The sequence below is a fragment of the Oculina patagonica genome, chromosome 14 (genome assembly GCF_052425735.1).
Source record: "Oculina patagonica isolate OP01 chromosome 14, crgOcupat, whole genome shotgun sequence".
NCBI lineage: Eukaryota > Metazoa > Cnidaria > Anthozoa > Scleractinia > Oculinidae > Oculina > Oculina patagonica.
The window spans coordinates 4,840,160-4,855,850 of record NC_135771.1 but is presented as its reverse complement, the minus strand read 5'-3'; the positions used below and the strand labels follow the sequence as shown (position 1 = coordinate 4,855,850).

General features: G+C 40.8%; 1 protein-coding gene across 1 annotated transcript in view; it reads right to left on the bottom strand.

Moving 5' to 3' along the window:
* Positions 1-1,922: 1,922 nt before the first annotated feature.
* The window catches only part of LOC144639079 (uncharacterized), a 26,915-nt gene continuing 13,146 nt past the window's right edge, over positions 1,923-15,691 (bottom strand). The window contains 10 exon segments of the mRNA XM_078498337.1: positions 1,923-2,466; positions 3,608-3,844; positions 4,842-5,009; positions 5,214-9,017; positions 10,650-10,788; positions 11,641-11,709; positions 11,711-12,951; positions 13,765-13,941; positions 14,837-15,010; positions 15,381-15,503. Coding sequence (XP_078354463.1) covers positions 1,985-2,466; positions 3,608-3,844; positions 4,842-5,009; positions 5,214-9,017; positions 10,650-10,788; positions 11,641-11,709; positions 11,711-12,951; positions 13,765-13,941; positions 14,837-15,010; positions 15,381-15,503 — 6,614 coding nt within the window. The 3' untranslated portion in view covers positions 1,923-1,984.

Below are 15,691 nucleotides of genomic sequence, written 5' to 3'. Positions count from 1 at the left end.
ACTGGCGTCCGAACAGAAACATTTAAAATTTGTCAAAGATATATCAGCAAATAAGCAAAATAATGTTTTCGTCCAAAAACTATTAAACATTCACTACTGAAATTTTGTCTGCACACTAACTGTACCATCATTCAAGTCTCAAAAACCATATCTAGTCAAAGAATACCCTCTTGGATTCGATTCTTCGCAAACTGTCTCGAATGAAAAAATTTTAAACGCACGAACGGAAATAAAAAAAGGAATTCCCGCCACTCCTATCATCGTCGTCGTCGTCATCATCATCATCATCATCATCAACATCATAATCATCACTATTATCTCTCCCCCACCACCGCCATCATCGTCAAATAACATCCTTACATAGTCGTCACGTCACCATCATCATCTTTGTTCATAATTTATTTCATAAGAGACCTTTAGATCCATCTCTCCAAAAGTTTAAAGCAATATAAAATGCGGTATATATGAAACTAAACTTTACTACAAATATAAAACTTCATGCAGTTTGGACTGTAAGCGAGCATCAGTGCAGTTCCAATTTCCATTTTGCGACGAGATTATTAATTTTCATGATGTTGTTTGTTTGCGTTCTCACTGCGGTACGATAAGTGTGCCATGCAATTTAAATTTTCATATAAAGTTTAGCTTTTCAATTTTCTTTTCAGATAAGGCATACAGCTGCTTTAAGCATTTCATTTCGACATTTAGACGCCTTTAAATACGACATGTCGACGTAATTATTCCTTGCAGGCGTATTTTAGCAATTAGCAATTTTTTACGGTATAATCTAATTTATGTCGATATAGAAATCGTGGCGAACAAAGCAAAGAACTGCCTACAATCCGTCGTCCAAAACCAAGGCTAAAACAACTAACTGCAACAACATTCTGAGTATGACTCGCTTCAATAATAACGTTGCAATCACATCAAACTTATCTACTTAAAAAAGCAATTAATGAAAACTAAGCCCAGCATTTTTTAACGATTTCAACATATCTCAAATATCCCCAAAAAGTTAAGAACAATTTTATCAGAGGATGAATGTCCGATAGCAGAATGTGTGAAAAAAGACTTTTTTTCTGCCTAGCTATAGTCCAGTGCAGCATCAAAATTCCTTCTGTTTGCATACATTTTTAATAAATTCATTGAGAGAATTTGTATTTTAATCAATGCCTTTCTCATGAGTTGATCAGATTTTACCTCTAGCATGACCTGCCTTCTTGAATTTAATACGGGGAGGTTAAGAAGATTTAGAGCTTGATAGGAGAAAACTGCAGGGCTGGAAGTTCAATTCAGAGGCGGAAAGGTCCTTACAACATTCCGTTTTAAGAGTAAGATACTACAGGAAATTCTTTCCTTTTTTTTCAAGAAAAAAAAAACTCCAACACAATAAACGCTGCTCTGGTAGTTTCAATTTGAGAATACTTGAAATGTTGAATTTGTAAAAAGAAAAAAAGGCGAATAAAAGTTCACGCATGACCTTTGAAACAAAATGCGCCATATGCCACTAAACGCAAAAATTGATTTACTTCTAATTTGCTTTGGGCGAATACGTAGCAAATTTAAGAGGGTTAAATCATGTTTTGATTAGATTTAGATATCGATATTTAGGTTTCTAAGCTTCAACTATAACCGTAGCCTGCTGTAGTCTCACCGAATCTGGGAAACGAACGAAATAGACGGGGGCACTAATGCGCAAACTCACGCGGATGAGAAACCAATAAAGAGATGGGTCTAAAAGAGCAAAAGGACCGTCTTTTGTAACTCATTTATGCTTCGTGTTTGCATGTGTTTATTTTGCCTGTCCCCGGTCCACAACAGGCTGAACCAACTGAGGAGTAAACAGCTCAACGTATTTGCTTAAAAACTAACTCTATTGGTGATTTGTTTCTACTAAGTAATAAAAACCTAACATAATCGTGTCATGATGAAAACCTACTCAAAAGCAATATCAGGCAGTAACAGTATGGCACATTTCGAAGGTTTAGATCTCTTTGTCAGGATTATCCGTCATCTGGTAGGCTGGATTTTCGTGGCTGTACCCTGGCTCCTGTTTGGCAACCCCGTTCACATCACAAACAGGATTCTCGATTGTGTGATACACATCAGGCTGTGCCATCTTTTTCTCGCCGTCAGGGTCATCCGTCATCTGGTATGCTGGGTTTTCGTGGCTGTACCCTGGCGCCTGTTTGTCAACAATGTTCGCATCACCAACGGGAATCGTTATTGTTTGATACACGTTAGACTGTGTCATCTTTTCCTCCCTGTTAGGGTCGTCTGTCATCTGGTAAGCTGGGTTTTCGTGACTGTTCACTGGCTCTTGTTGGTCAGCCTCATTCACATCGTAAATAGGATTCTGGAAATTCTGGATTCTGGGATTCTCTTCTTTCTTGTTGGAGTTACCTGGGGTCGCTTGAAACCAGCCGATTTTCTTGACACGGTAGTTTATGGCGTAGAACACAACTCCTGAAGTAAGAATTGGACAAACCGGTTAGGTGTGGTCATTTTCATTGTTAATTTTTTAAGTTTTTGATTTTGCATGAATTGCCGCGGATTTTGATTGTCTCGGTGTTACATTTCCAGTCAACGCATATTGGTTGAAAATGTCTCTGCTTGGGAGGTGATTTCATTTTCCTCCCTTTGTTAATCCATTTCCCAATGCTAGAACTCTCGCTCCCGAAAAGAATAGGAAAGCAGAGTCGCCATCTCAGCTTTCGAAGGGGGGAAAGCCAACTCATCCAATGGGTACAAAACCAACAAAACATAGAAAACAAAACACAACATAAACAAAAACAAAAAAAGCAGAAAACAATACAAAACAACAAAACAGAACATAAAAAATTTTAAACCGTCTCAATTGAAGCGCCGCCACTTAAGGCATCCCATAAATCTATACAGCTCATATATCGCAGAGTAAAGCTCTGGGTAAAGTTCTGAAAGTTTACCCAAGGGTGGGATTTGCTAAAAGCAGGCCCGCGGCCCTCGGTCCACTTCACGGCTCGCGGCCCGGCGGCCCGCGGCTTAACAGATATTTGGTCAGTGGTAAATTAAAGCGCATGCTCAGATGTGCATCGTCGAGTGTGGTCTACAATGGCCGATGGTGAGTTTTTGTTTTTTCTTGCAATTTCAATCATTTTAATCCTCAGCAATCCTTGGAACTGTTTGTTGCTTTATGCTAAAAAAAAAAACCATTTGTTTCATAATATATTTACGTCCGTCTGTTTACAGAAACCGATAGCTCAGAGGACGAAAGTTTTCAACAATGGAAGTTTGAACAGACTTGAAACGCTCGTTTCTTTCTTTATAATTTTCAGAAGTTCATAAGCTTATGAACTTCTGTAATTTTTCAACCTACCCGCTTCTTAAATAATTTTTACAGCTCTCCGAGCATATGTACAGAGGATTGAAATGATTAAAATTGCAAAGAAACCAAAAACTCACCATCGTCCATTGTAGACCACACTCGACAATGCACATCTAAGTATGCGCTTCAATTTACCACTGACCAAAAATCTGTTAAGCTGCGGGCCGTTGGGCCGCGGGCCTGCTTTTAGCAAAACCCGCCCAGGGTCGGGCGTATACTCCAAATCTGTTCGTTACAACTAACCTGCTAGAAGTATGATAATTATAGCCATACAAACTCCAAACGCTACTTTCCATTTGGAAGCAACGTCGTTGTGACTTTGAAGATCCATAGCCTTAGGCTCCTTAGTCTCCTTAGTTGTGTCTTCATCATTTCCAGGTTCTTTTGAGGTGCTCACGGAAAATGTGGAAGGTACGGATGGGTTTGTAGAGACATCTGGGGGCTGGGAAGTCTGAGAGGTGGTAGTTTCTGGTGACAGATCTGTAAAAATGAGAAAGTCTACTTTTCAACAAGCGCTTTTCCAAGCAACGAAGACTATTTTTTCTTTGGGATGTGGTGAGAGTCTCTCGGAGAAGGGAGATGTTGTGCGTTAGAAAGACACTTATGCTAGTTTTGTGGTTTGGTTTCGATCCATAAGCAAACATTATGGGCCAAAATATTGTAATTAAAGTCCGGGCCAAAAGAGGATGAGAGTTGATAAGAGTTCAAACTCTCGCTCTCGTTTTCCCCCCCCCCCTTCTCGAATTTTCCTTGAGAGTCGACGGACTCTTGACGACTCTCGTTCTCGTTTGGCCCGATTTGGGGAGAGTCGATGAGAGTTGACGAAAATTAACTTTCATGAGAGTCAACTCTCATCAACCTTCATCTTCGTTTGGCCTGTGCTTTAATGTCGAGGCATGCTGTAGGCTCGATTTCCGCTGCTCTCTCGAGTCCGGTTTTTGTTTCTCCCCGAGAAGAGCGCGGGCTCATTCCCCGAACAGCGGCTGGTAATCGAGCCCAGGCGTGCTCCGTGCTGCCCACGTGATTATCTGTTGGATCTATCAGTACCGGGTATACAAAGTGCTCTTAAGCTAACCATTGAAGTATAATGGCAGAGCTTCATAGGATAAAAAAAGATCTCTCAAGCTATTTTCCTTCTTTCTCTTGCCATCAAGTTATTTCAGATTAAAAGCAAAGAGACGGTCAAATAAAACTATTTTTGCCTTATTTGAACCAACCTGCAAGTACCCTGCTTTGTAGTGGTTGGGAAAAATATCATAACTGCTCCGCATGTCGTTCCTTGTATTACTGATTGGAAGAATTTGTTGGACAAATCGCCAATTTTCTTTTGCTGATCAAACTTTTTTTCTTCTAACTTGCTTATCTGATTTCATTTTATCAGTAAAAGGAGAAGGTAGATTTTGACCACTGTCAGGGCTCAAAATGTGAAGTTCAACCAAATGAAAAAGACATTACCCAAACAAATATCATCTCTTACCTTTACAAGAAGACAGATACTCCAATCCCGTTCTGCGGGAGTTTGAACCCACGGGACAAGGCACGCAGGACGTCTGTCCTTGCTCAGGCTGATATGTTCCTTCGGGACAAGGGAAGCAGGCGGGCGACGTCCCGTTAATGGCTCCACGAGTACCCGGTGGACAATTGACTGGAACAGAAAAATGAAAGAGAAGCGACGACTTTACAAATGCTGACTATAGCTTTTAAACTAACTTTTTTAGATCCGTGACGCTGCCCTTTAGGGCACTGGCAAGACGAAATAATCCAGCGTTACTGGCTACATAAGCAAATGAAAATGTATTGTACGCTGTTTAGAAAAGCTGCTCTAATTAAGCAAAGAAAAAATTCTTACCACAAACGAAGTTGTTCTCATAGAGAACTTTGCCAATGGGACATAACGATATGTATTCTCCAACATTCCAGGATGTTGCATCAATCTTTAAGCCAACTCCCCTGACGTTTAAATTGATACCTCTTGCATTTGACTCATTCACCAGCCTGGCCGCAGCACTTTGTAACTGCTTAACAGAATCCATGACACTCACAGCGTTTTCTTCTTCGGTTCTGTTCACAGACTCGGGTCCCGTCATGTTGAAGCTACGAAGTCTGAAAGACACATTGCAAGAGACATTGTTGTCTTCGTCAATGATTTCACAGTCCTCTATCGTGAGATCCTGAACTGCATTGGAAGGAAGGTCAACTAAGTTATAAACGATCCTGATGAATGCTAATTCCACTTCTTGCTGGAAGTTTTTGTTGACATGAAGCGGATTTTCACCATTTTGCACCTTGTTAAACTCTTCATAGGCGTCGTGGAGGCTTTTGTTGTCTCCGACAATCTCGAAAGATAATCCAAGGGAAGGAACAACCAAAGAGAAGCCAAGAACACGAAGACGGACGCTACGAGATAGGGTGTAGTCGAATGGGCTGGAAACGTTGCATTTGTAAAATCCCTCTTCTTGTCTTTTCACAGAGTTAAAACTCAGAACAGAGAAATTGCCATTTGGAACCAAGCTATAACTATCTCCATAAATAGGCATGAAAAGCCATTGATATCGAAGTGGCTTTGTATTGCTGGTTGCATTGCATCGTATATGAAATCCAGTGTTAACGGGTATGTTCATGTTGCTTGGAGGCTGGTGCACCAAGTTTGGAGGTGCATGTACAAAAATGTGAGAGGGTGTTGACATTTGCACCTTCACGTGGTTGTATGCTTCGCACGTGTAGTTACCACTGTCATTTTCTGTTACTTTCCCGATGCGCAGAATTTCTGTGTTGCTTCCTGGAATAAGAACGCCATTTTTTCTCCAGCGATAAGATGGTACTAGGTCTGCAGTTGCTTTGCAAGACAACTCGAGTGTTTGTCCTATTTTCAAATCTTTCTTCGCCACGGGATTATGAGTTATGTTAGGAGCGACTGCACAGAAGACGTTTTTGTCTTTTATATCTCTCAACATCTGCAGAATTCTTGAGGACTTTTCGGCAGCTTCAGCCACTGAAAGGTCTTCATGGGAAAGCAGGCTTTTGACCTCTGTGCTGAGTATTGCAATTTGTCTCTGCAAACGGGCTACCCCCGGGAGATCGATCCCTTGGTAGAGATAAAGCAAGTTGTCTACAAAATCCTCCATGCAATCTACAAAGCCATTACATTCCAGTGATGTAAAATTGAAAACGGTCTCCATACTTGCTTCCCAGTCTCTGAACACCATATCTATCGCTGTTTGGACTTTATTGCGGTTGGTAACATTTCTAAGTTCCACTAAACTAGACGCGTTCACTACCTCCTCGTCGGCAGGCACTGCTATGACGGAGTCATCGACATCCTTTTCAGAAAGTCCTAACTTGGAAGCTTGCGTAACGTTAACGGCAAAATCATGTGCCTCTGCATGTTTTACTTTCAACGTGTCATTCGTTGCGTTGTTGAGAAGAAGTGAAGATTCTGTGGAGATGTTATAAAGTGAGCCTATTATGTTGCTAAGAGCACGCTGATAGTTTGTTACCAGAGCACATTTCTTCTTAAACTCCATCAAAGTTGTTACATCGGAGCTGCCTTCGTCAACCGAGCGCTTCTTTCTTCCTTTGCTCTGTGTAGAAGCCAGCTGATTTAATGGATGCGCAGAACGAAGAACAATATTTGCATTACCGAAAAGCTCCTTAACGATTTTCTTAGCCGTTTGCCTCAAAGACTCGTTAAGTAATGCAAAATTGACGATTGGAAAAATTGTTTTCTCTTTGCTCGTTGACGCTATTTTGAACAATACTGGAATTTGACTTTCAGAAGGCGAGGATAAGGTAACATCAAATGATATCTGCTTTATTTTCACTGGACAAGTTTTGTTGGTACCGTTCCAAAGCTGGGCCAACTTTTCTGCATCTGCAAGAAGAGCACGATTCTGCTTAGTCGCCATCTTTGAAATGTTAGCAGCTTTAAGGACTGCACGGTGTGCTCTTTGAAGTAAATCACGATTGCTAGTGGCCTCCTCGAGCTCCAATTTTCGTTTCACCAAATTCATTTTTGCAATATTGTGCCTTTTCTTTGCCTGCTGTAAATCTGTAAATGGTTTTACCAGATTTCGTTTTGCTGCGTCGAACTTGGACAAGGCCTTATTCCTCACGATTCTGCAGAATGCATTTTTCTCTTGGCATTTCATGTCCACTATTCTTGTTGCACAGTTTACTGATGAACAGCAAGGGGACGCAATTGTTTCTTTTATAACGTTTATCTCGCAGGCAAGCTGGCAAGAAAAAGGTGTTTCGATGTAAACATAATTATACGATGGCACGTCACAAGGATAAGGTATTACTTCGCAGTTCCACTCATGAGAGTCACCGCACTTTGTCGACTTGATTTTGCTACTAGCCTCATTTACAATTACTGTCGCTCCAACATAGGCAGCAGCAGCTAGCCAAGGGTTTGTTGTTACAACAAGACCTGTTAAGGCACTCACTGCTAGGCTCTCCGCATATTTTCTAACTATGTTCTCTGGATTGAATTCGCATTTCAGGTTTGCAAAACTGAAGTCGGGTAAATCTCTCTCTGAGCTCTCACATTTGTCCTTTTCGCACGTCTCTGTCTTTTCAAAGGGTGCTACTCTCCTTTGTTCAACGTTATGGCACGTTCCAGGACACAGTCCTTGCTCCTTGGTGATTAGATCCTTGTAGCACGTACTGCAGGACGTCCCGGATGCACAAACATAAGGACATTCGGCTACTGAGCACAAATTCTCGAGATCTGACTTAATCTGAGTTAACTCTGAACTTCCATTGGAGACAGCAACTTCTGCCCTTTGAACTTCCATTAAGTTTGCTTGTTCTTCTCTTAGGGCCACTAGATATTGTTTAACGGCCTTCTGCAGGACCTTTTCTGCTTCGTAGAGTCTTTTATCGCTTGTATCAATTTGCGAGGTCACTTTCTCTTCTGTTCTTTGTAAGAACTGAAGTCGGTGGAAAGTATTTTCAGCAACAATTTTAACATAGTCATTGATCATACTTTCAACCAGGTCTTGCAGTGAGTTATGGCCATCAGGATCACTTCTTTTGAACCTTCCATGCACCTTTAGAAGCAGCATGTCCCACCTCTGCAGTTTGCTTGTAACGTTTAGAGAGATAGGGAAGTCGTGAAAGAGATTTAACTCCTTTTGAAAGCTCACAGAATCATTTGCAAATCGCACTCGGGTTTGGAAGGAATGACCAAGCAGACCAACATTGGTACTGAGCGTTCCTTTAGTAGTATTTTCATTATCAGAAGGGACAAATATCTGAAGCGAATCTCCTTCACTACAATTGAAAAACCTTCCGAGAACTTCATGTTTTTGGAATGTGCCAGAAATGTTCAAACCTGGGGCAATTATATGATTGCTACACCTGTTGAAGTCCTGGGAAAATATTTCTGTTTTAATAGACATACTAGGAAACTTCAATGGTCCAAACTTGGTTGTTCCTTCTAAGTAGAATCCCGTGTGAAAGGCGTATCCAGGCGATTGTCTTGAAGAAGCGTTCCTCGCGTTGTGCGCATAGGCGAAGAAATTAACTTTGTTTTTGACACCTTCGATAAATGAACCAAGATAATTTGACGTAAAGGGGTCCTTGGCCACAGATCCATTGAGAAATAGTGTGTAATTGTCTTGAATCTCGCAGGAATAACTTTTTGAGGTATCTGATTTGCAAAAACAAATAAAAGTATGTAAATTTTAACCAAGCATTGGACACTAAAGAGGTAAATTTAATTCTGATTGGTCGAGAAGCTCGGACTATGTCGCAATATTCACCGCGCTAGGTAAATATTACATCTGAAGGTTTGGCTACTTAGCCATGCCACGTTTGCCATCCAGGCCAGGAACATGGCGGCATTAGCTGAATGAAAATTTCTCTTATTTAAAAGAAATCACTCCAAATCCTGGACATTTGAAACGTTGGGAATTTTGTTAATTTACTACCAAGGCTTTTGGCCTAAAAAAATTTTCCAAGAGATGGTTTTCAAGGCATTAGAATTGATCTTATTAAAACATGGTGGTTTTGGAGATCGCACACCGCCGTGAACTCAGTCAGATCGACTGTCAAAACATTATTTAGTTCTCTTCTCACTGGAGCTAGTAATTTTGAGAGGATTCACACGATTGCTCAGAAGCCACTAACGATTAAACAAAGGTACCGGATATCTATCTTTTTTCGTAGTGTTTGTTTCGTTCCGTTTTATTGCTAAAACTTGAGTGTAAATTATGATTTCAATCGATGAATTAAACTGGTTTACACGTATGCAAGCGAGCAGTTCTGTTTGTTGTTTTCGTGTTTTCAATTGTTATTTTGCAGTTTTTGATATTCACCTCTGAAAATTATACTAAAACAATTATTCGCCTCAGGCTCGGTGATTATTGTTGAATAATCACTTCGCTTTCGGCGAATAATTGTTAAGTATCTGCCCCGCTCAAAAAATGATCTGAGACATGGTGACACCAGAAGCTGTCAGATAAATTTTCTATAAAAGTTGGCGGTGTTCGAAGAAAAATAGTTTTTATTTAATATAATGGCAGTCTGTTATCAATCATATGAAATGCTTTCAAGCCATAGAATCAGTCAGAATTCGAGGCAAACTGACATACAACCGCGTTCCAAGCCCAGAAATTAAAACGTACGTGTGCATGTGCGCATGCCACATCGGGTCTGATTACATGAGCCGGGCTGGTTTATATTTAGCACGAATGATTTTGACACGAAGATTGAGTCGAATGATGTTGATGTCCTTTTTCAGCAATTTGGTAGTTTTATTTTCTACACTTATGCAGCTACATGAGTTGTTCTGCCTCTACATCCTATTTAGAAAGAAGAATATTGATTCAGTTTGTGGTCGGCAGTGTGCTTGAAAGATAAATTTAATGCTGGCCCGGTGAACGCGATTACATGGAAAATTTTCATCCCGGCTAGTTGGTATCCCGCCATCGCGAAACCGGGATCTCGGCTAGCCGGGCTGGCTGAGTTGTACCCTGGGTGCCAGAGGGGTTTTTTTTTGCAGGAAAGACACTATTTGTGAGCGGCGAAGCCGCGATCGTGGTCGTTCGATCGTGACTTCGCCGCTCGTTGTCGCCGCCAAAAAAAACCACTGGCACCCAGGGTAGCCCGGTTGTCATGTAATCGCAAAATTGATTTTTGTTGCGTTTAACAGCGTGCCCAGTTCTCGTCAAACCGAGCCAGTCCGGCTCATGTAATCAGGCCCTTAATAAACGGGTTTTTTCTTTGCAGGTTCTGACCACAGATAGCTTGTTAGATATTCCAAGATATTGCTTAAACCTACCTAGATATTGCACGAAACCTGTACATTCGTCAAAAAACACTTCGATGGGAAATTCTTTCTTCCTCAGAGTTAGGATTATGTTTATGGTAGCGTTTCCTTTCAAACCAGCTCTCCAAGTGGTCCGTTGGTCATCAAATACCTGGAAATATAAAAAGATGTATTTGTATATTTTAGCTCAAGATATGCTTCTTTCATTGAAAACTTACCTCTTCGTAGACGGAGGGCAGTTGTTTTAAGATGGTTTTGTAGTTCTTCCGAATCACGGCCGACAAACTACATTAGACGTCAATTACGATTAATTGTAATCCCTGATTATGCTAGGGTTATAGTTACTCTAATAAACCTCTTGAGTATTGTTTCAAATAAATTTTAGTGCGTCATACAGAATCCAAACTCCTGATCCCGACCTTTATTGGGTTACCGTAAAGAAACGATGCAAAGCGGGCTAAGCAGTATGTACAACAAATTTGAAAAACAGTTATAGAATGAAATAACCCAAGAAATGGCCGGTGAACAATACCGTGCCTACTTCACAGTTTGAAACATAGCCTGCGTAGCTGGCGGGAGTCGAGTGCGGTGCTGCTTCGGCGGGCGGCCCGCGCGGTCCGCTCCTCCCCCCCCCCCCTCCTCCTCCGGCTCCCCCTGCCGTTCGCCGCCCGTCCACAGCACTCGCCTCTCCTGCCAGCTCGCAGGCTATTTGAAACAAGACTATGCAAAAGTTTCGCGGCGAAAATAGAATGCCCGGAAATCAGCGGCAAGAATGTGAGTTTGTACTAATGGAGCCTTTTGGGGGTGAAAAAGCACCTTGGAATTGTCGTATGTCTGTCTATATTTCCATTTCAGCAGACCCGTACCAAAACATGACTGAAAGAAATTGGATGGAATATAATAGCCTTGACTATGCTTTGATCGCGGATTATAATAGATGTCTTATGTGGACACGGCTTAAGACGCATCAAGCAAAGCCCTGACTGCGCATTCGATATCTTACCTCGTTTCTGTCTTGAAGGTGAGTAATCACACTGCCTGCCACACGCACGCTGACAGAGCTGACGGGATAAGGATCCATTCACAGACTTTTCTACTCTCCCATAGAGTTCCAAGTTGCCGGAAATCTGGGTTTCGGTTTGATCCAATAGATGTACCGAGTAGTGTAAAGCATTTGACAAGGAAAACTGTAAAGCCAAAGCAGAGACTTTCCAACCATGTTGTGCAAGTTGCTGATAAACTGGAATACCATCTAAGGCACTGTAAGAGAGTGGATTAAAGGCAACTAGCACTTTGGTATAAAGCGACTGTGAACAAAGTTCCGCAGCAATGATAAGATGTGTGTTTTCGTCGTACTTGGGGAGTTTTACAATGCTTTTTCCCACCTTCACAGTTATGGCGTTAGTGTAGAGAAGGACAGAGTAATACGATTCTTCGCTTATTGAAAGCTCCATGTCTTGTAAAACGCCTTTCAGTTGCTTGCCTTTCCATATGTAGGTGATCATGTCATTTGCCTTAAAGTTGGAAAAAGTTTTTGAAGGAACCAGCCGGAACCAAATCGGAAAACTAGCGTTCAGTGATTTGAGAAAAGCCGAAGCCAATGTTTCAGTTGGAAGACACTGCATATTTGTATGTGCTTTGCATTCTCCTTTCTGATCAGTTTGAATAGAGGAAAGACTCATTTTGTCAAAGCTTCCTCTTAATGCCAATGGTAATGTAAGATTTGAAGACAAAATGGTGATAAAACCTTCTGTGCTAACTTGTCGTTTGTAACGTTTCCAAGACTCTGTGGACATGGCATTCAGGAAATCATCACCGTTATGGCACTTAAACAATCTCAATTTATGGCATCCCGACGGAAAACTGATGGAAGCAGTGTCATTACAAAGTGTATCATTCTCAGCTACGCTCACGACATCTGGGAGCACTGTTTGGTAGGATTTAGCATCAACGCCTGACAATGTATATTTGATCAGATGCGCGCCGGGCAGGCGAGCCGTGATTGCCATTTTCGCTTGATAAAGTGTTCCCTTTGGAAGTCCAGCAGGCGAAACTAACAACGATCGTGGGTGAAATTCTACTCCCGGGCCACTCGGTGTCATCACCAAATCATTTTCGGGAGGAGAAAGTGTAAAAGTGATGTTTAAATTAAACCCTACTTGAAGACGAGGGTACTTCGGCGTGCGAAAAACGCCCAGGTGACACTTGTTGCCGGTATAAGCAGTTTTGGTGCAATTACATCGATACGCTGTACTGTTAATAGAACGGCAGACACCTCCACGAAGGCAAGGGTTAGGATTACAAACTGTTATCACTGCAAAAGAAAAAAAATCGTCACAAATAACTGTCAGAATTCTGGTTTTAAAATTGATGATTAACTTGTCCCTGTTTAATGATACATTCTCTCACTTAAAAAATTAATAGAAGCTGGACTAAGATGCAATAATGGTCATATAAATGTAACAGAAACTAATTGCTACGAGGTCTATGGAAAATTTTAAAGGGGCTGTGTCACGGCTGATTTAAGTATGTTAAGTTGTCAACTCGAAGACAATGTCTCGAAAACCTATGATTCCCATAGCTTCGGCAGCACTAGTCTCGGTGTTAAGGCAGGAGAACGAACGTCGGGACAACGATCCGCATCTTCGCCCTGGCCTCCTTCCTTCTTGTGGGGTTCCCACGGAGACGGTCATTCCACACAACTAAATATAGTTATAATAGATTTTAATAGTTGTATCAAATATGTTTTTTACATAATTTATCTCTTTAATTTGTAATTTTTTACGCAATTCAGTTTTAGTCAATTAGACTGTTGTGTAAAAATATCAAATAAACTATCTATCAAGATTTCAAAGAGTGGATATCTGAATGCTGAATTGATCATCGTTTATAGAGAACGAGATCGAATGGTCTAAATTTTTCAGTAGAAACTCTTCCTTTTTCATCAGACAAACATTTTACGCAATTTTTCCAACATGACAACCAGCGTACCAGCCACGTTAATGATAAGTAAATAGCTAACGATTGTAAAAACCAATTAAACGCACGGTTCGAGATAGACCACGACTGCTTTCTACTTATCCTAGAAGCCTTTCGTTTCCCACACAGATAGATAATATGGTCTTACCATCACAACGACCAAAGCTTGGTCTCCACTTGGAATCAGCTGAACACGACACAGTTTGTGTCCCATTCAGAAAGAAACCAGAAGTACATGCAAACGAGCATTTTCCTTTATAGACGGTTGAACAAGGGATTTGAATATAGCCATTGGTAGGAGGTGAAGGTTTGCTGCAACGCTTTACTGAAAAAGAAAACGCTGTGTCATTGAATGGGATGACAACCTATCCTTAAATACTGCTATGAAGTATTTCATAAAATAGATGAAATAAATGACCGACTGACTGATAAATTGGTTGGTTGGATGGCTGATTGATTGATTGATTGATTGATTGATTGACTGACTGGTTGATTGGTTGATTGTCTGACTGACTGACTGACTAATTGATTGATTGATTGATTGATTGATTGATTGATTGATTGATTGATTGATTTGTTGGTTGGTTGGTTGATTGATTGATTGATTGATTGATTGATTGATTTGTTGGTTGATTGATTGATTGATTGATTGATTGATTGATTGATTGATTGATTGATTGATTGATTGATTGATTGATTGATTGAAAGAAGAGTCGATGTGCTTCGTATTGCTAATTAAGGTACTGTTAATGAAAAAAGGTAAATAGGATATGACCTTCTTAAAAATTCCTTTCTACACTACAGAGTGAAAAAACACATTCAAGGGAAATGCTCGATGTGGCAGTAATCTTTACGGTACATGACCATGAAGTTAGCAAGTACATCATGTATAATGAAAATAAATTTTTCAACAATGACACGAGCATGGGACAAAGAAAAATTCTGAGTCCCCGACGGGAATCGAACCTATGGCCTCCCAGATACCTGTTGGGCGCTCTAACCAACTGAGCTACGAGAGACTCTTTGTGAGCTGGGCCATTTACTAGGTTGATATGTGGCACGCGTCCTGCATACTGCTAGGATCGGCAATGTCGAAATCATCAAGTGTGTTGTAAATAATAAAGATGGTAAATTTTAAGCTCGGTGATAAAGTAATGAAAATGAATTTTTCAGGACAATGTACACGTTTTAAACGTGAAGTGCAACATAGCCTTCATTACCTTTGCAAAATGCACGTTTTCCACTCCATTGGCCATTAGCAAGGCACGTGCGTAACTGTGACCCAACCTGTTCATAACCGGTTTGACAACTAAACTGGCAAACGCTGTCCATTGTATTTCCTGTACAGTTCATGTAGCCGTTGGTTGGCGTTGATATTGACAAACAAGGATATCCTGATAAAAAGTTGATATTAGCACTCACCCTGCTGTTTATTCGTTGATACTTTACGAGTTAAAACACAGATTAAAGTTTGAGTAGTGCCATGCGCTAGTGATTAGTTAAAGAAAGGATAACAGTTGGGTATACAGGACCAGTCAGATTTCATTGGCTCATTGGCGTTTGGTCAGAGCCGACTCATATCTAGGACTCACAACTGCACGTGCTATGATTGGTCAATATAGCTAAGTGTAACATACACGTAATTCTCATGGAGTGTTCAATACAACTATGGTGCCAATTTATTGCATAAACCGTGGAAATATATCAGGTTGATTTGTTAACCATCTTTCCAAATATCCATCTACGTTCAGGCATTAAAATTACCTTTACATGTCCTGAAGTCAGACGCCAGATAGTATCCCGGTTTGCATGTACAGTAGTAACTTCCTGGAGTGTTGCCACAAATCTGGCTACAGCCGTGATGACCACTTTTACATTCATCGTGATCTGAGACATAAATAATAAAAAAATGAATAATGCGATGCTTTGTTTAGCCAGGGGTCCCTAGTAGCGTTTTGGCGTGACGCAAGGGGCAGTCTTTAGTTGAAAGTCCTACACCATGTTATTTCACCAAGCACAATGCCTGCATGAAACGATTAGTGAAATTAGATCCACGAGACTGAATATCATGATAA